Source organism: Sebastes umbrosus, chromosome 19 (genome assembly GCF_015220745.1).
Source record: "Sebastes umbrosus isolate fSebUmb1 chromosome 19, fSebUmb1.pri, whole genome shotgun sequence".
Classification (NCBI taxonomy): Eukaryota; Metazoa; Chordata; class Actinopteri; order Perciformes; family Sebastidae; genus Sebastes; species Sebastes umbrosus.
Window position 1 is genome coordinate 4619849 of NC_051287.1, and position 21758 is coordinate 4641606.

The following is a 21758-nucleotide window of genomic DNA, read 5'->3' on the forward strand; positions in this document are numbered from 1 at the left end:
TACTTGTATTTATTTGTTGTTTATTGTTTGTCTCGCTATATTAAATGGTCTGCCAATCAATTTCAGAGAGAAAGCAGGTTGATGTTTGTGTCTCATACACTTGAGACTCACCTTAGCAACACATTAGTGGCAGACTAGTCTCCAATTTCTCAAAGCAGACATCACAAACATTGGGCAAGTTCACATCAACATACTGGAACTGATTAAAGGTCGACAGACTAATTGTTAGAGGCAACTTGGTATGTGCACTGGTCTCTCTTTACATGCTCAAAATGTACAGTATTTCGAGACAATGGTACATTTAAAGTGGCCATGCAGTCAGTTTTGGGTTGGTATTTCAGACACACTTTTCACAGCTTTGTTTTTTTCTTTACTAATATTGCTGGTTGGGTAAACAGTTACGATTCAGAGAGGAGAGGTAGAAGAATGAAAAATAGCTGATATTAACAGTAAGTTTGTCCTCTGCAGATTTTGAAATAGCACCATTTATCATGTCCATGTCCGTTTCCTTGACCAGGCGTGGTTACCACAAATGAATAAAATAAGAACAGTTTCTCACTCCTCCAGCGCGACCGTGGCAGGGTCATCAATAACTGTAAAAAAGAGAAACAAAGAAAACTGTTGTGCAATGTTTAAAAAGAAGTTTAGTTCTTAAATAGCATGAAATAATCCTTTATCAGTTCCAATCTGTTTCCATTTTGATATCTAACTGTGTATGTAAAATTTACTGCAAGGCAGGTATATCAAAATGGGAACACACACACACACACACACACACACACACACACACACACACACAGTTATTTGTGAACATATCTGTTAAAACCGCAGATGTGTGAGGTTGCCAACTTTTCATCAGGGCATTGGTTGGTATGAGGATGTGGTCCTCTACTTACCGGAATAGGCACAAAACAGGCCAGGTCACCGTAACAAGGACATCATAACGTCACCTTCCAGGCAGGATAAAGTGTATTTTTAGTGTTTGCCCATTATTCAAACTGATGTCATGTGGCATGATTAGGCTACTTGTACTCTCAAAAATGGTCTTAAACAACTTAATTATCAATTAAAAAAACGTCTTCAACAATTGTATTATTTCTGCAGCGTACATTTCAAGGCATCACTAGTTGCAAATAATTTTTCTTAGATTCAAAGAAATGAGATCTAATTTAGGTCAAACTGTCTATGCAAGTCAGTGACAGTTAGAAAATCAGCAGTGACTCTCTCATCTGCTATTCTTTACTAACCAGTCGCCAGAAAACATGTTGGCACTGCACGTTTCTGCGAACCACGGGATACGTTGGATGTTGACGTTTCTGAACCAAAAATATGTTTCATATCAGCCTCGTATCACACATACAGAGATGCCACGTGATTAACGTTAGTTAAGGCTACAAAAGTACTTGGTTGTGGTTAGAAAAAAGGTCATGGTTTGTGGTAAAATAATAACCTAATAATCTAACGTAATGTAACAATGTAATGTAACAACGTAACGTAACAACGTAACATAACAACATAACATAACAACATAATGTATCAACGTAAAATATCAATGTAATATAACAACGTAACATAACAACGTAATGTAACAATGTAATGTAACATAACAATGTAATGTAATAACGTAATGTAACGACATAATATAACAATGTAATGTAACAACATAACATAACGTAACAACATAACGTGACAACACAACGTAACAACACAACGTAACAACACAACATAACAACACAACGTAATGTAACAACGTAACATAACGTAACAACATAACGTAACAACACAACGTAACAACACAACGTAACAACACAATGTAACAACACAACGTAATGTAACAACGTAACATAACAATGTAATGTTACAACATAACGTAACAACGTAACGTAACAACATAACATAACGTAACAACGTAACGTAGCAACGTAATGTAATAGCGTAACATGACAATGTAACATGATAATGTAACATAACGTAACGTAAATACGTAACGTAACTACGTAAGATAGCGTAAATAAATAACAACCACCCTTTGCAGACATTTTTACAGAGCAAGTGTAAACTCAATGTTTACTTTTGGTTTCACACAGGACACAAGCAGCGGACTCCTGGCGCTCTCCTGCCGCCTTTTGTGGATTATTATTATTGTTATTATTTTGTGGTTATTATACCACGTAACTTTCAATAACGGTCGCACCATATATTACGTCCCGTTCTCTGCGAGTCGCTCGTTGCTCTGACCGAATGCAAAGACGTCCACATTCAATGTATCCATGGTTTGCAGAAACGTACAAGCCAACATTGTTTCCTGGGCTGTTATTTGTAACTAACTGGTGTTTAACCTACTGCTGCATAGCTGTGCATACAATACAGACAGAGGTCTCACTCATTACTAGAATACTGGAAAAAAAAACATTCCAGACGAATGGCAACACAAACACACAAAACATTCATAGTTACACAAAGCCAGCATTGTAAAATCTTTGTCATCGTCTCAGCTCGTTACTTCACATATATCAACTATCACAATCTCCAGTACAACCTGTTCTCCAGGACATCTTTTGACCAATCTCTGGCCTTTCTCTGTACACAAACACAAATCACAGTCCCGAACAATAATATCTGCAGCATTTGACACCCAGGTGCATTATGTGCAGACTTAAACTTGTAACTTTGACTGTTTGCTATTCTAAGAAGTCAAATAGTCTGCAAAGCAGTCACTGTTTGTTGACATACAGTAGCCCACACTGTAAAAGGAACTAAGAGGTATTTATCTTGCTTAGTGTTAACGTCACAGCTGACCTCAATAAGTGCACTGTAGAACAGTTTGTGCCCTAGTTCATTGTTTGTTGTTTTGTCCATGATGGTGAACATAATGACCAACCAAGAAATAATAATATGTAATTAAAACCAAGCCTAAATTACTCAGAGCTCTTTAATATAAAAAATAAACCTCCCACAGTAATTCAACACTAATTGGCGTGATTTCACGGTTACTCACTGTTTCATACTACCACTACTATAAAACAGGTTGAAATTGCAGGAAATATGCAATACAAAGGCTGGGTTGCATCAGTAAGGATTAATTTAATCTAAGATCAGAGTTTAGCAAAACTAGGTTTAAAATTAGTAAATCTATATTTAAAATTAAGCAGAGTTCTGTTGCACAATTATAAACCAATTTCAGTTTCACCCATTTGTGCCCAAAGACTAGATTTAGTATGATAAGGAAAAATGCCACAACATTTGTTCTGATTGGTCAAAAGACTTGAAAATTGGTACAGACATACTTTGGGCAAGTATCTAACAGTACAACTTTGACATTTTTAGATCACATGAAAAATAACACTTTTATTCATTGTTACAGTCAGGATTTTTTTTAAAGAAATAGGAAAAATGCTAACATTATGTTTATTAAATGATTTCCATATGAAATATTTTTTACCCTGCATATGTGTGCATATCTTTCATATTCAACTTGCAGTAGTCTCATGAGCCCAAAGACTAGTCATTTTTTAAATGTCTTCACTATGTATGCTTAGGCAAGCCCAAAGAACATGTCCACCAAATATTAAAAAAAAAAAAAAAAAAAAATGAAATTAAAAATATCAGTTGCAGGCACAAATGGATTAATAAATCACAGTTGATTGATGTAAACCCAAATTAAATAGAGTTTAATCAATATGGAGATGCTTGCTTACCCAAATGTAAAATAATAACAAAACATAAATTGTTTGCTAGCTAACTAAAGAGTCAGATAGTTAACATTACTCCTGATGGTGCAGCAGAGAAGCTCTAATTTCTCCTCCTTTGAGGAAAAACTCGTTGGCTGAATTAATGGAGCAATATGGCCAAATAATACAAGATAAAAAATCAGACAACAGCACAGACTGGGTTAAATCTGTTTTTTTTTTTTTAAAGGTGCAGTGTGTCATATTTGGCAGCATCGAGCGGTGAGGTTGCAGATTGCAACCAATTGAAACTTCTCCCGTGTGCCAAGCATGTAGGAAATCTATGGTGGCCGACACAAAAATGTGATTGGTCGTCTCTAGAGCCAGTTTTTGGTTTGTCCATTCTGGGCTACTGTAGAAACATAGCGGCCGGCACCTTTAAGATGACCCGATTCCTATGTAGACAGATATGTTGATATACGGCTCATTCTAAGGTGACGAAAACACAACAATTCTTATTTAATATTATATTCCATTTCTGCCAAAAGATCCCCCTAAATGCTTCACAATGTTCCTTTAACTTTCTTGGAGGAACTTGATTATTTTGCTCAATCTATCCCAAAAAAGCAGCCATTTCAAAAGTTAAACCTCTTTAAAGTGTAAGTTTAAAGTTAATACTGGATCACATTTTAAATTGGAGTTTAAAGTTTTGTTGCAACAGAATTAAATTGAATATAGGTTTAGAGTCAAAACTAACTTAAAGAGAGGTTTAAATTTATTTTTCTTAATTTTAAGCTACTTTTAAAGTTTAGTGCAACATGATTTAAAGTTAAAGCATGATTTAGTTGTGATCAGGTTCCTTGTTGGTGCAACCCAGGCTTAAAGACTTACTTACTTAAGCCTTTGTTTTCTTTGTGGAACAAAGGCCATTGGTGAAAGGTTTCCACCCTTGTCTGTCTTGGACAATTTTAAAGACTCACAAGATCTGATATCTCAACAAACTGTCAGGTATTACTAAGAATTCACCTCTCACATATTTAACATGTTGACATATTTTGTCTAATGAAATGTTGACAGAAAAATAGGCATTGACAAATAGACGTGGTAAAAGTATGCAGGCAGGAATTTGCTTTTTCACTCAACACTTTTTGTCTCTCCGGGTCAAATTCAGGCAGGCATTTTTGTTTGCCCGTTGTTGTCTGTTCATTTCCATGCCTCGGAGTCAGTAGCGTGTTCTATTCAGTGTTTTTTCCAGGCACAACGTAACCCTCTTTGGTGTCACAACAAACATGTGTGTCATGGTGAGCATTAGGGAATTATGCATTTAATACAGCCAGGAGAAAGTAAATCATATTGGCAAATTTATGCTGAGATAAAAATGAGAATGGCGGAGGGAGTGTCTGCTGTGGCAACAGAGCCTACCTTTCCTTGTGGTAGGAAGAGAGCAAAGTACGGATCTCAACAGATAAATCCGGAACCACAAGACCATCTCCGGGAGAGGAGGGTGTTACTGAAAAAGAAGAGGAAGAAAAAAGACGAGATGTCACTTCCATTTTAAAGATATCAAACTCTAGATCAAATATTTTTGAACATAACCCTTTGTGGTTGGAAACATTCTTTCTGCTTGATTACGGGGAATTCCTTATCAGACTTTTTGTTTCTCGCAACCCGTCTTAATGATCGGAATGCTCTTTAAAAAACATTTCCTGATGTTCCGCTTGGTTGCTATTATCGAGTATAGATGTTTATGTTCTGATGTGTTTGTCAGCAGGTGTTGGAGATAATGCGTCTATTCAAGCTGACACAGCCTGGCTCATTGTCCCATGTCATTGTTGGGCAGCAATATTTATCTCTTTTAGATCTCGCTATTTGCTCAAACCCGTTTGTCTAGTTTTAGGCCTGGCGTCATTCCAGCTCTCTGCAGATGAAGACACAGCGTGTTTAAATGAGGCGGTGCATTTCACGGCTCATTAAATTGTCTACATGGAGAGACAGATGTGCATGTCTAAGTAGGCCATGACAATCTGATCCATCCACGGATAGGTATGTTTGCAAGTTTTAGCTCCTTTATTACAAGTCGTGTCACATTTTTGCAGCCATTAGCTTCTATTTCATTCCCACATGATGTGGAAATCAAATTGGTAGACTCCTGAAACTTGCTTGAACTGTTCAGTCAGTCACAGTGAAGATTAAGTCTGCACTAAAGCAGCAAATAGTCATCCTATTTGTAATAACAATGGATCGCATGACTACCTGTTTGCGAAAGGCGTCGCTCATTGCGACAAAAATCCACAGATCACTATCAGTCAATTTTTTGGCTACGTTTCAAATCTCACACTTTTTACTTTTAGTACATACATACTACTTCATCATAACATTGGGCCTTGAACTTTGACAACCTTGCTCATATATCTGCTGCACAGAAAAGCATGCCGGCTTGCCAGCCCAGTCGCACAGCAGTTTGTGAAATAGTCACGAAATGTAATGTATTAATTAGTCTACATAGACACAAACTTCACATTTTTTTTCCGTGATGCTCAGCACGAAATCAATTCGTATGTAATCCACGTAATTGTGAACCGGGAAGTATAAAGAGTGGCGAACCCCACGGAGGTTGGGGATGGATGAGTGGATCAAAAAGCACAGGACCTTTGCCCAGGAGACCGGTGTTCATGTCCCGTGTGAAACCACAGGTCAAAGTTGATTTATTTGTCAAATCACGGCACTTCCAGAGTTATTTTAACCCAGACCGCGACCTTTTACTAAACCTAACTAAGTAGTTTTGTTGCCTAACTCTAACCAAGTCGATCTCTTCCTAAACCTAACTAAGTGGTTTTATTTTTAAAAGACTGGAGCGGAAATTGACGCGTGTTTCTGGACATTTGTAGGAAAAAGCACGAAAAACACCTTGTTGAAAGTCCCGCTGAGCGTCAAAAGAAAAGGGAAATTTGTGTCTACAGTACGTACACGAATCAAATAGATTAAATTTCGTGACTATTTCATGAACTGCCGTGACACTGTGTTGGGACAAATTTCCACAAAGGTGGTCAATAAAGTCAAAGTAAGTAAAGTAAGTAAGTAAGTAAGGTTTGCATACTGCAAAATAGGTAGGACATCCTGGTATTTTTGGCATACTGCATTTGACATACTATGTATTGGGATATATTAAATCTTTTTCTGGATATAGTATGGTGGTATGGGAGCTAGCATATTTCACCTCATTGTTTTGGTTTTATGGCCTACAACTTTGCTGTTTTGGTTCACTCTCACTGCTTTGACCTATATAGTTTTTGGCAGCAGCAGGCATTTGTTTTGAGCAAACAACAATAATAATATAAAAATCCAGGTACACTACCTGCCCAACAGATAAAGTTAGTGACTAGTGGTTAGTGGTGAGCAAAACAGAGCTAAAAGTAATGGAAATATTGGACTTACATTCATCAGGTGGACAAAAACATGAATGCTATTGTAGGGCAGTATCTGTTGGATGTGTAACTAGACAATGCATACAGCTCGTTTTCGCTACACAACTCCAGGAAGAGTCTGCTAACAGATTTTAACACATGCAGAAATGAATGAAAACAAATGAAGGGCCGGAATTGCTGAAAAAAAAATACAGTGAAATTAAAAGCAGATGAGTTGTGATGTAGGTGACTGGTAAGGTGCCTAAAGGCTTCTGTTGATTGACATCAGAGGGAGGTAGCAGTGGGACTACATGGTGCAGGTGTCACTCTTGTGGTACACTACCTATTTCATGGTATAGCGATCCCTGCTTCACTGGAATGGCTTTCCTGGAGATCTGCATTTCGATCTTCATGAGGTGATCACAACACTGCTTCCACTGGCCTGCAACAAATATCATATGCAGTGATGTTCAAAGCATGATAGCGGCAGAGCTTCTGACAGTTAATTTGACAATCAGCGTCTGTCTCTCTGCAATTAATCTGTCAGATCATTTTAACAAGCTGGCGTTATCTCACAACTCATACTAATGCATAAAGTATAGACACCACACGTCGTACCACATGCCAGGCGGCTCTAAATGTCATGTAACGTTCAATGTGTACCAATATAAATATTAACGACCTGATTCCGAATCATTATTTGTGTTTGTGCTGTGCTGGTGTCTTCAAATCAAATGTGTGCCCCTGCAGCCTTAAACCTACTGTAAATGAGCATTGAACAATTTCCTTGACTTCACAATAAAACCTGTGAGCAGTTTGCTGCAAACAGACTAGAAGACAGAATATCAACTAGTCGTCTCCAGTCAAGAATGATGAGGACAAACCAAAGCTCCCATGCACCTCAGCAACAAATCTTTAAAGCTAGGGTCGCTAATGTTGAGAAACTAGCAAGAGTGCAGTGGATTTTTTTAATTATCCAAGTGACAAACTGAGCCCAGTGTTGCCAACTCTTTTCCAATGAAAGTAGCTGGCAGCACCAGCTCCAAAAGTCCTCAGTTGTGAAACAGAAAATGTCCCCATATACTCCGATCCTTCTCCTGGGTGCTCTCAGTTTCATCTAGAACATCTCTCCCTATTCATTGTCTATGGAGCAGCTCCACACTTTATACCCCATGACATCACAAGTTTGAGTTTTAGCTCTCTAGTTTTTGGATTTGGGAGAGAGTTGTTCATGTTTACTAATAGTTTTTGGACTGTCTTAGACCATAGGAATAACATGTATGACTTTTAAGGTAAAGGCCAGAGGAAGGTGGCTGTACTGAAACAGTTTGCCTTAAGGACATACAGTTCCTTTCTTTCCAAAATAAAATGATAAGAGTGAAAACAGTTAAATGGTAAGCAAGTGATTGCTGACAAACAAACACACCCTTGTTCGCACCAAGGAGTGGCCCACACCACACATTCACTTATTATTCACACAATATTGTTTTGATGACACCTCCACAGACACATTCACAAGCCTGTTCTGTTTGTACAGCAAGAGCAAATAAAGAAGAGTTTACCACAAAATGCACTGCCTTATTAAACAAGAACTATTACATTTCTTAATTCTCTGATGTGCACGGAGGCATAAAGAAGTTACGATAATAGCCCGGAGGAACAAGGACACACCCTTGGTTCAGGTACTTTTAGAGACTTGAAGTCTACTGGCTGGTTAAGGACAATTTCGCGCCAAATGTGTGCATATTATTTCATTTAAATACGTGCAAATAGCACAGGAGCACTGAGACAGCAGTTAGGTGTGCATTTCACCCTTTCCCGGTGCTTTGAGAATTACACTTTTTGTGTCATGCAGAGTTTGATTAGTAGTTTTGTCATGTTCATTCATGCAAATTCTACAACATAATGCAACAGTAAGTTGTCCCCGAGCCCCATCATTAGACAATGTGACTGTGGTTTCATTCAACTTACGTTTTACTTTTTCCCACAAACTTGATTCAACTTTTCTTTTTGTCTTATTTTGTGCAGGTTTAGTGGTCGCAAAAGCCGTGCAATCTTTTTGTGAATTTGCCCCCAAGTGTCCAATATGGATACAGAAACAATAAGAAGAGTTAACTGCTCAACTGAAAATATGCAGTCACTAGAGACCAGCTTCACACCGGACGCAACGCGGGACCAGTGGCCCAATCCCCACTTCCTACCCCGCTACATCCAGCACCTTTGCCCGGTCCACAACCATCCTCGAAGTTGGCCTTCATTTTGATCTCAACTACACACCTGCAACGTTTTATGACTGCATCTTGTACTTTTGTCGACGCCAGACCACATTTTGCCATGATGGCACACACACACACACAGACTAAAGACACAGACCACACACTACATTACATTAGACCTACTTCCTGTTCCTACTTCCTCGATGAGACAAAGACCTATTAGAAGTTTCACAGCCATGATTTATTAGTGTTTTAGGTGTGTATGCAATGACGACTAATTACCTACCAGTCTTTTGCAATCACACAGTCGGCTTACTCAATTATATTAGCTTGTTTAACAACACTGAAACATCTAAAACTAATGTAGAGCATATTTACCAGCTGCAACAGTGACGCTGGTATTATTTCAACTTGCGAGTATGTGTCATCATGGCGAAATGTGGTCCTGGAGATACCTACTGGATCTGGAGCTACCACAAAGGCAGCGCCAGCAGGCAGCTTTTTGAAGCAAACAAGTTGTGAAACCCACCGAACACAACCTGCCGAGGTAGTTAGTGACTAACTGGTCTATATAGTTAATTTAGCTGCTGAAAAAACAGATATATTTCCCTCAGGAGTTGGCTAGCGGAGACCACAAACAGAGCTGAGTGAATATTGGACAACCTTCACTACTTACATTCAACCGGTGCCCAGAAATACAATCAGTGGAATGGTAAAGTCGCTCTGTATGCGAACAAGTTCGCCACACAGTATTAACTTAGAAGGTGATAATATGTCAATGCTTTGTTTACAGCTTGTGTGGTTTAAGACTGCTCTTTAATGTGCCTGCCGATCCCTAATAAACCCATTGAACCATACAGGCTGTAGAGTCACAGGGTTCATGAGTGGGATGCCAGGTAGGCATTATATCAGCTACATGCAGAACACCAAAATGGTACATATTAGGGCTGTCAATCAATTCAAATATTTAATCACAATTAACCACATTATTATCCATAGTTAATCGTGATAAATCGCAAATTAATCGCACATTTGTTATCTATTCAAAATGTACCTTAAAGGGAGAATTAAGGTATTTCATACTCTTATCAACATGGGATTTTTATGCAAATCTATGTAAATATTTATTACTGGAAATCAATTAACAACACAAATATTGTCCAGAAACCCTCACAGGTACTGCATTTAGTATAAAAAAATATGCTCAAATCATAACATGGCAAACTGCAGCCCAACAGGCAACAACAGCTGTCAGTGTATCAGTGTGCTGACTTGACTATGACTTGCCCCAAACTACATGTGATTATCATAAAGTGGGCATGTCTGTAAAGGGGAGACTCGTGGGTACCCATAGAACCCATTTTCATTCAAATATCTTGAGGTCAGAGGTCAAGGGACCCCTTTGAAAATGGCGATGCCAGTTTTTCCTCGCCAAAATTTTGCGTAAATTTGGAGCGTTATTTAGCTTCCTTCGCAACAAGCTAGTATGACATGGTTGGTACCAATTAATTCCTTGGGGTTTCTAGTTTCACATGATACCAGTACCAACCTAAAAATCGCAAGTTGCATTAATGCCTTAAAGAAATTAGCAGCGTCAAAAAAAAATTGCGTTAACTCGTTATTATCGGGTTAAAGTTGACAGCTCTATGTGTAAGGGATAATGCACAGCACGGCTACTTACTTAAGAATTCAGTAATTTGACACAAAAATGGTCCTCCAGAGTCCGACATCAGAACTGCGTCCATAGCAACGGTGTGTTAGAAATAAATAATAATAGATCATAGAATACTGTAATTGACCAATCAGAATTGAGTATTCAACAAACCCGTGTAATGAGTGTAATTGAAAGTACATTATGTAACTAAAAATCATAACACTTTGTAATGTCTCAATGTCATAACACAGGGCTGAACTAAATTAGTTCTGGTTGGAACATAATTAGTATGATTGGGTGTCACCGTAATCAAAGGTGGAAACACCACTCCCCCAGAGCTTGGGCACCTTTCTATGGCACTATTAAGTATGTTCAACTGTCATACTAACATACATCATATATTGTCTGGAAGCATATACCTGGCGCCAGGTTTATAGATACTATATATTCATTGTTCAACACAATGGAGACTGACTCCATGTTTTCATAACGTTATCACCACACAAGTATGTCAGAGAGCTATATAGATAGATGAGGAAAGTACAGACCAGTAAACATCACATGATCTCATTCAGGCATCAGACAAATATGTTTTCTGTGACACACTATTCATAAAATGGCATGCCAGTTTCACCGATGCCACGAACGTGTCATTAAAGAATCCCGTCTTGCAGGTATCAGCAGGTGCATTTCTATGTCCTTAGAATACACGCACACAGCCTGATAAAGATCCCCTCTAATCATTTCCGAGTATAACTTGGCTGAGATTGACTGTAAGCAAGTGCAGTTTGTTTCTCCTGACGTTAGGCAAGAGCGTTCTGCCTCGTGCTTGCAGATCGCAACGGATCGAGGAACATATGTGGAATGGTAACAAGATTGTTATCGACATTTCTGCAGTATTCAGAATAGGCAACTCTGAAGACTCTGCATCACCGGTAAAATCTAATAGCTAGTGTTTTACTATGTGAGTCATCACAGAGAGCTTTAAGGTATTGTGTGGCATGCAGAGGGCTACTCATTCAATCAGAGTGTGCATCTGAAAGGAACAGCTTGACGGAAATGTGCGTATTCAGTTAGATGAGAAGATAGATACCACTCTCATGTCTATATGCTAAATATGAAGGTGCAGCCAGCAGCCAAATAGCTTATCTTAGACTGGAAACAGGTAGCCTGGCTCTGTCCAAAGGTAACAGACAAATCACAACACATCTCATTTGTTTTTAATCCGTATATCTGCTGGTTTCCTGGTACTCTCACGGTGACAAAGAGTCTCCAGGAAGTCACTGCTCCCAACCAAGAAATAGCCCGACACGTAACCACCACCCGTCGTATTTACACTTTAAGATAAAAGATAAAAGTGTATTCATCCCGAGGGAAATTATAATCAAGTTTCATTATGGATTAAACAAACAAGAGAGGTTATGTGTTCAGTCCTTTTTTTGATTTTCTTCTGTCTGTATGTTTGTTATTAATTATCTTTTAGAGATTTGTGTTTCAAGAACAGAACAAGTGGTTTAAGGTGGATATTATCCATGACTACTGTGCTGCACCTTGGGTGTGTATTTTGATGCAGATCCAGAGTTACAATACCAAAAAACTTGAAACTTCCCTATAATAACAACAAAAACAAATTTGGAGGATTATGAAACTTTGGCAGAAGTATGAACTGTGAGTGCTCTCTAATATTAAAAAAGAGGTGGTTCTGTTATGTGCACACGCTGTTCTTGGCAGTACAACTCAAACTCAGGGCGTGCCACAGCACTCCTGAATAGTGACACAATCGCTTCTTCGTTGGCTCCTGGCCTAATTTCACACATTTGTCTTGTAGCTGGGGTTAGAGACAAGACTTGAGGGTTCGGTTGTTAACAGAGGCCTTACTCATGTTATAGACGTGCTGGCGGATGGCCTCGCTCCAGCGCTGCGCGTCTTCAGTTGTGCGCGTGGTGAGCGTACAGGTTACATCCTCTCCTTGATGCCGTGTGTTGATATATATACTCTGGCAATGGACAGGGTCTCTCTCTGACACACAGACAAGGGTATCCTGACAGAAAAAAACATGCATTAATCCTTTCCATATCAAATTATTCAGATAATCTCATTGGAACTGTGTTTGAATACAAATCCCAGAGGTATGTTTTTCAATGCTATGTTTACCTACTGAGATATTTATCGCTGACATGTCGACTGACAAAGTAATCCAACAACTTTGACTGCAGTTAGACAGAAGCTCATCGCAAAACTGCTGCTGACAAAAACATCCTTTTACAAATATATCAGCTGTGGGAGCAGATGTCGACATGACCCTACGCTACGGACCATTTTACTTTGTTACTTCATTTTGCATTTTTCATATACCATTAGTTAATCCAATGGTTCTCTAGGGGTCGGACCCTCTCCAAAAGGTACAACACAAATGTTTATTAATTTTTTTACTACTTTAACTGTTTTTTGAAATATCACATAATTTTAGACCAAAAAGACCAAAACTACGATGTCTCCCCTGTGTCTTCTGACCACGGTCGGGAGGCTCAAGCAGGAAAAGTTAACACCAGCAGTGTGTTCCAATCCGCGTACTTCTGTACTTACACTTACTATTTTGAGTGCATAAGCGCGTTCACACTGGGAAATACGGCAAAATGCAGTGCACTCAAAGTACCCGGATGTTGTACTCAAAACAGTCAGATTGTTGAGTGTGTAACGCTGGACACTTTCCACACTCAACGGTCACTATCTTGGCTACGTAGCGGAAGGGGCGGAGCAACGATCACTATTCAAACATACGTAGATAACAGAATAAAACAATACAATACGTAAACATACCGGTGCATTTTCAGCCAACAGGAGGACACATCGTAGGCATAGGCGTAGGCGACGACGTTGGAAACGTAATTTCCACTCTGCTTTCATTTTTTTCAGAAGATATTTTGGCGGGTAGCGAGCCGCGGTCAAATGTTGCGATCGTCATTTACGGTCAGTGCGCCGCAGAGTATTCGATTTGAGACGACCCTACCCCGCTGAAATTTACGCACTACTCAAGTGAGTACAGAGTGCACAAAGTGCACTACAATGAAGTGTACTTCTGGAAGTACGTGGATTGGAACACACTGTAGGATCAACTACAATTGGTAAGCTAACATTACTGCCAAGCAGGTGAAATATATAGTGATATTGTGGTTTTAGCTGCTAATGCTGCTAACGTTAATCAACATGATGCCTGTCAATCACGTTCAGTCTTGTGTGTGTCGGTAGTGCGAGCACAAGCGCGAGCAACAGTACGCTGACTGTCGTTGACTTAACAGCTACAGGTGTCACTGTTAACAAATAATTTCTGGTTCTTACATAGAGTCCCTTTAAAATCCTCACCATTACAGCTGGTTTCCTCTCTGACGATTTTGTTTTCATTAATTCACTAGTGCACTCTGTAAGCATTTTATTACAATCAATATAGACAAAACCGTAAATGAATCTATTCATTCATAAGACTTTGCTCATTTAGAACCAACCTTTTTGACTTGGATTACAAGTGATGGCTTGCCCTCAGACTCCAGGTCTTCTTGATTCTGATAGCAGAGAAGGCTTTGTCCCCTGAGGACGCCGTACACATTTTCCCAGCAATTAAGGTCCTCTCCAAGCTGAATGAGAGCAGGGATTTAAGTTGATACAGTGAATGATAATGTGGATCTAATATTAAAAGAATCACAAGGCAGGATAATGCATGAAAATCAAGTCACCTTAACCTTGAGCTGGCCACTTATGCTCGGCTGAATCATGCACAGAGGCTGAGCAACCAGGCGGCAACACACGTTGCCATACAGAGGCAACCAGAATGGATTATCCTCTGGAAGAACAAAGAGATTAGGGATTTCAGGAGGAGAGCAGAAGACAAAAAGAGGAGAGGATTTGTAACTCACCTGTTGCTGCTAATGACAAATCATGTGTCTTGAAACCATCCTGGACGTGTTCGATTCTCAGCGTTGTGTGAGCCAGCAGGTTATACTTTGGCCCCCTTCAGACAGAAAACATTGAGGGAAAAAATCAAGGTGACACTCAGTTATAAAATATTACCCTTCAGTGTGTGTTTCAGGGAGAATTGTCATCCTCACAGTGCAGACAGGTCAGGGGATAAAGGCGGAGGCACACTTCCAGGTCCTACATTTCCACCACTGGATCCACAAACAGCTGCAGACTCAAACACAGCACGGATCTTTTTCCCAGAGGAGCATCCCACTGTGCCCCCCAGACGGTTCACTCTCCTGGGTCCTAGAGCACCCGGGGAGAAGTCCTCGACCACACAACTGCTGTACAGCTCAACACGAAGCTGGAACCCTGGACCCACCTCTTTGCTGCTTATACACATTCATACAAGGACAGATGACTTTAAACTGGGATTGGACAAAAACTGAGAAAAAATAACAGTCAAAACAAGTGACTTACAATATGATGGTGTCTTCAAAACAGATGTCAGTTAAAGTCCTGTCTACCATCACCAGATTGGTCTCATGGATCTCTGTGCCACACTGAAGCAGGCAGAAAACAGCACAGCGCTGTAGCTCTGAAAGGGAAAGAATACAGTAAAAACTGCAATTGACTCTAAAAGGTCTTGATACATATTTATTTCCTGTAATGACATACACTCAGGCAAGTCACAAACCAGAATCATTCCAGTGCACTTTTATAAACTTTTACCAAAATTGTATCTGGCAGAAGGACTAGGCATCACGGTGAAGTCTACAAAGCTTCATTCATTCTAGGGCTGTCAAAGTTAATGTGATAATAACGTGTTAACGCATTTCCTTAACGCATTAACGCAATTTGCACTTTTTAGGTTGTAGTGGGCTCAGTTTTAAAGCTAGATAGAAGATACTGGCATCATAGGAAACTAGAAAATCCATTTGTACCAACCATGACCTACTAGCTTGTCGTGAAGGAGGTTAAATAACGCTCCAAACTCACGCTAAATTTTGGCGAGGAAAAACTGGCATGGCCATTTTCAAAGGGGTCCCTTGACCTCTGACCTCAAGATATGTGAATGAAAATGGGTTTTATGGGTACCCACGAGTCTCCTCTTTACAGACATGCCCACTTTATGATAATCACATGCAGTTTGGGGCAAGTCATAGTCAAGTCAGCACACTGACACACTGACAGCTGTTGTTGCCTGTTTGGCTGCAGTTTGCCATGTTATGATTTCAGCATATTTCTTTATGCTAAATGCAGTACCTGTGAGGGTTTCTGGACAATATGTGTCATTGTTTTGTGTTGTTAATTGATTTACAATAATAAATATATACATACATTTGCATAAAGCAGCATATTTGCCCACTCCCATGTTGAAAAGAGTATTAAATACTTGACAAATCTCCCTTTAAGGTACATTTTGAACAGATTAAAAAAAATGTGATTATTTGCAATTCATATTTTAATCGATTGTTAGCCCTATTTCATTCACATTAGTGCAATCAGTCCCCTTGATCACAACATCCGGACTTACCTCCTTTGTTTTTGAAGTACTCTGAGTCTTTCCACATCAGTGGGATTCGCAGGTCTGCAGAGTGTAAATTATAAAAGTTAGAAATATAAAAGACAGGTTTAAGTATTTTTTTAATTAATGAAGATATTTTGTCATCACTCACCTGAAAGGGAAACTTTCCCCAAACATGGCAAAACATCTTCAGATGGCCTGCAGTGAAAGAAATACATCAAACAATAATATAATACATACCATACATACATGCTGTACAGTAAAGTATGTAACTTATCTAGTACAACAGCCTCAAGAAGAAAATAACAGAGTAGAAGCAACGCATCTGTAACATGACTGTCAAGTTCTTGTTTAAATATGTGCGGTGTCCAAACTTGAAAGAGACTGAAACATCCACTGTAAGATTATAACTGGAATCCACTCAATGAAACAGCTTTTCCTTTTTCTCTCCTTTATTTTTTAGGTTGAGTTGCAGGTTCATTTCACTTTAGTGATTAGCCATTAGCCATTAGGCGTTAGGTGAAAAACCTTTCAAATAGAAAAAAATACAGAAAAGAAAATATTCACATTATTACCAAATAAGTATAAATAAGAACAAAGAGAGACTATGCAAAATTCATTACTCCTTATTTAAGTTAATACACACACTCCCATTAAATGTCTCATATCAAATACAAATAAGCCTTAACATAAAGGTAATATATATATATATACATACATACATACATACATATATATATATATATATATATATATATATATATATACACATATATATACACATATATCCACACACACACATATACATATATACATATACATACATATGTGCATTATATTATTTTATTTAATTACTATTTTTAATTATTTAATTAAGCACAAAGTATCTTATATTTCATAATTACTTTTGAGTTCATATCAAATCACGTAGCAATCCTAAACTACATTTCCCATAAGCCCCCACAATTCACCGTGCCTCTCACCGCATCATCCACCGGACACTCAAAACAAACAAAGTCAACCACCGGCACTAATTTACAAATTACTTTCTGATTTATTTCTTTTCTATTTTTCTATTTATATTATTTTCTTAATTTCTATTTATTAATTTATTAATTTCTATTTATTAATATTTATAAATCTTAATTTTTCGAAACTTCAGTTTGACTTGACAATGACCTCAACAAAACTGAATATTTCATGTTTCACAAAGATGATATATGTGTTCTATTGCATTAGGGCGGCTGTAGTTCAATGGGTTGAGCGGGTCATCTCATCAAAACCACTTTAGTTACCCTTGGCGTCACTTTAGGATTAGGCGACAAAATCCCTATAGTTAGGTTTAGGAAAGAACTACATGGTTGGGCTTAAAACTACTACGTTTGTACAGTGAAAATGACTCTGAACGTTGTGAACACGGGACACGAACGAACAGCTGATTGTAACTTAACGCACGGGACACGCACAGCGGCCTCCTGGATGAAAGCCTTGTGTTTGTCGGACCCGTCCACCTCAACTCTTGGCCGCCAGGTGTGTGTCTTTCTGCTCTTTAAACTACGTCCCCACACTCCCGGCGCACCTTCTCGGAGCGTTTACCATTGAACGCCCGGTGCGTCTCATACCGGCGCTGAAGGGTGCCGCGTGCGGTGGTACTGAGACGGCCGTCACAGAGCCTCTGTATGGGAATGAGAACGGGCTGGCAGCCCACTGCTCTTAAATGCTTAGGATGGGTTGAATGCAGAGGTCAAATTTCATGTATGTACCTGCACATGTGATGAATGTAATAAAGTTTAAATTGAAGTATTGTATTATCGTTAAAAGTAAATACAGTATGCATATGTGTAATGTCACATATATGCATTATAAACACAACAAATCAGGTAAACCCACACATTTAAACAGAGGCCTTGGATTGAAAAAGTTAACTTGTGTGACCTCTAGTGGCTGGTAGGAGGCATAGCAATGTCCACAAACACTCCCACTCTGCAATACAGCTGTATCACATCCTTGTATCCCACTCCACTGATAATAAATCTCCTATCTGTCTATTTACCCACACATACAATACATCCTTGCACTCCATCTGACCTGCGTCCCACTCTCTGCAGGATCTGAGCTTTCCTCATGCTCTGTAGTTGGCTGAGCAAAGCCAGAATGCGGGCATTGCAGGTCAGCAGGCTCTTGGAGGCCTCCAGGGCTTGCTCTCTCCGGGAACAAGCTGCCAGGAGCTTACTGGCTCCCTCCCGCATCCGCACCTCCCTCTCAATCTGCTTCAGCACCTCCTCATCCTGCCCGAGATCAGTGGGAAAACAATAATATTCTTTTAATCAAAACTAGCAATATTCTTTTGACTAGAAAGAAAGAAAGATAAACAGCTTAGAGTGTTTGGAGGCTGCTACTGAGAATCGTCTGACGTCCATGAACCAACGAGTCAAACAGTCAAAGCATTATTACGCCGCATTATTATCCACACCGGTCCAGATTGAAATCTATCATCAACTAGTGGACCAATTGCCATTAAACTTTGTACAGACTTCATTGTCCCCAGAGGATGAAGCCTAACTACTTTAGTGACCTCATGCAGGAAGGAATATACAAACAAATTGTATCATATTTTTTGTTCGTATCCACGATTTGTTCTTATTTTGTTAGTCCCCATTTATTTCTGGGATTCACTTTTCTTATTTTTGCTCTTCTCTTAGGTAAGAGAACATTTTACAAGTGGTCAAGAGCACTCTTACCAAGATAAGCATTTTGTTTTTACATTCCACAAATTGTCCAACGCAAGGAAACAAAAGTTTTAAATATGAGGAACAGAAATTTTTTTCTCTCCCGATTCTTGGGCATGTGCCCGAGTATTTGCACGTGACACATCACCTGCCCTGTAGTGTTTACGGAGTGTTGTGTTACCTATGCTAATGTTTTTGCCCTAATATAGTGTTTTTTCGGGGGCATTACTGATGCAAATACATGCTCTTATATAGTGTTTAAGGGGGGTTATCTATGCTAATAATAAGCAATCAGCCACACGCCTCCAATTTATGATCAAGTGGGATTCATCATTCAGCGAAGCTGGGCGAATGATTGGTGCATCTGGAGTTGACTTGTCTTATTACTTATTTCTATATCACCATGCTGCTTTTTTTAGTGAAATGTCTTGACAACTATTGGATGGATTGCCATGATATTTGGTACAAACATTCCTGTTCACCCCAGGATGAATTGTAAACACCTTGGCGACCCCCTGACTTATCTATATACTATATCTACTTTGGTTTATGACCAAACATCTGCAAAACTAATGACATTCCCATCAGCTGTACTTTGTGTTAAGTGGACATCTATACACAAAACTGAGATGGTAAACGTTCTACCTGCTGAACATGTTTACATTTTAGCATGCTGATGTTACCGTTTAGCCCAAAAGCAGCCTCATGTTGGAGCCGCTAGCCGGCTGTAGACTCTTAGTTATGTTATTTAATGTGAGGGAGTGTGAATAGTAATTCCAATATAGAGCTGTTGTTGATGATACAGTCATAAACATGACATTGTATCAGGTGGTAGTCACTATTATCGGCATTGTAACTTCCAAACTCCCTGCTGATCCTTCTGTCAACAGGCTTCAAACACACAGACCTGTTACAGAAGAGCCCGGACCCCATGGGGCGACAGTGTTAAATTAGTGCATCACATTAATCCCTGGATGTGGTCCAGCTGTCAGAGCCCCAACACTGAAGTCATTCCAGTTGAGCAATGACAGCGCATGTTGTTGGAATTCACTTCCTCACAATAGACAATGATACCTTTGTCTCTGTAACAACAGATGTTGTTCCTGTTTTGATAGGGGGAAAAACAATACCGTATATATGCTCTTCCAAAGAAGAGTGTTTCCTGGTGAGATATTTTATAGGAGAGTCTCTTATTGAGAGGGCTGTTTCTCTTATTATTTCATAATGTGGACATTATAATGTGTTGTGTTTTTTTTGTCTTTTTACACCATGAGTAAACTGTTAAGAGCCTGTAGTAATAGCCATACACATGTGTGGAGGCAATTTCTGTAAAGGACTCGAAAATCAAGAGAAAGTCTTTTAAAGGTTTAATAAACACTTGCAAGTGGGCAAACGACCATCAACATAAATGTTCAGGGCTGAGAGCCCTGAAGCTCTCCGTTTCATGACATTTATACCCTTGCGTGCAGGCTCACAGTCCTATATCTCACATTGTCTATCTGAGTGACACTTCTGTCCTTTTTAGGGTTACTTGTCCTCAAATATTTTCTACCAGTTCGTTGACTAGGTATGCAACACCGGAACAGAAATAGGCCTTAAGGGCAATGAGTATCACCTGTCATGACCTTAGGAATGTGCACGTTTGTATTTTTCCAACACAACATGTCATTTTGCTAGATTTATTATTACACATACATTTGAATACTGTGGCCTTCAGTGAGTTGGTATTCAGGTGATTCTTCTATGACGTTACATTACATTTTTCCCTTATGAACACAGCCTCAACATGAACGTTATATAAGCTTTCCCGACTTGTTTCACGATGGATAATGTTACACAGTGCTGCATTGTGGTTAACTGGGCAGTCTTTTGAGGTTTAACATGCATTAACAACAATGCATACGTGTTGTGGTGAAGTACAGCTTTAGGGATCAGAAGGTTGTTGCATAATTCAGTCACGTTCTCTGAGCCTGAGTATGTTCATAAGTTGTGATTATGTTCTGATCCTAAATTATAACATAACCAGGAGTTCACTCAACTGAGCTTGCAACAACCTTTAATTTGTGCCATATTACAATACCTTTCAAATAGTATAAAGGGCACACTGGAAACTGAAGTTTCATTGTGATCAACTATTAGTTTTTCTCAGTTTTTTTGGATGTGCAGATACAAACATGTAAAATAACAAATTGTCTGTAAAATAATAAAATTTGTAATATAACCTTAAACAAAAAAACAAAAATAATCACACACACATTCCTGTACTGAACCACGATATGAACATCTGTAATGAATTATTCAGAAATGCATCAAATTCATCCTCTTTCACTAACCTGGTTGTTATCGCTGCTCATGGTCCTTCTCAGCGGTATCTCGGAGGTCTGCTCCGGGTCTCCGGTGCAGTCAGCAGGCAGTACGGCGAGCGGAGCGACTAATCTCACAGCTGACTGACCAAGTGTTGGAGTGGACCTGCGGACTGAGCAGTTAGTTACTCAACAGAGAGATCAAAACAGTCTTAAGCCTCACTACAAGAGGTTGCAGCATGAGAGATTAGAGGAGCCTCGAACCGTCAGCTGCATCACATGCAACAATGAATTCCCTAAAT

General features: G+C 39.2%; 1 protein-coding gene across 1 annotated transcript; it reads right to left on the reverse strand.

Annotated features, from left to right (window-relative positions):
• On the reverse strand, positions 1 to 21507 carry LOC119478570 (rhotekin-like). The gene is made up of 13 exons (XM_037753403.1): positions 21487 to 21507; positions 18513 to 18712; positions 16576 to 16622; positions 16434 to 16487; positions 15377 to 15494; positions 15046 to 15288; positions 14854 to 14948; positions 14674 to 14780; positions 14446 to 14574; positions 12821 to 12983; positions 7416 to 7514; positions 5091 to 5178; positions 1 to 593 (listed from the first exon to the last, which is right to left on the reverse strand). The coding sequence occupies exons 1-13, from the start codon at positions 21505 to 21507 to the stop codon at positions 587 to 589; spliced, it is 1371 nt and encodes a 456-aa protein (XP_037609331.1). The 3' UTR covers positions 1 to 586.
• Between the last annotated feature and the right edge of the window lie 251 nt (positions 21508 to 21758).

Coding starts and splice junctions, on each gene's coding strand:
- LOC119478570 (XM_037753403.1), bottom strand. CDS start 21,507: ATGAGCAGCGATAACAACCAG. Junction 12,984..14,445: donor TTGTAATCCAAGTCAAAAAG/GTTGGTTCTAAA, acceptor TTTTTCTGTCAG/GATACCCTTGTCTGTGTGTC. Junction 7,515..12,820: donor CCAGCACGTCTATAACATGA/GTAAGGCCTCTG, acceptor TATTTGTTGCAG/GCCAGTGGAAGCAGTGTTGT.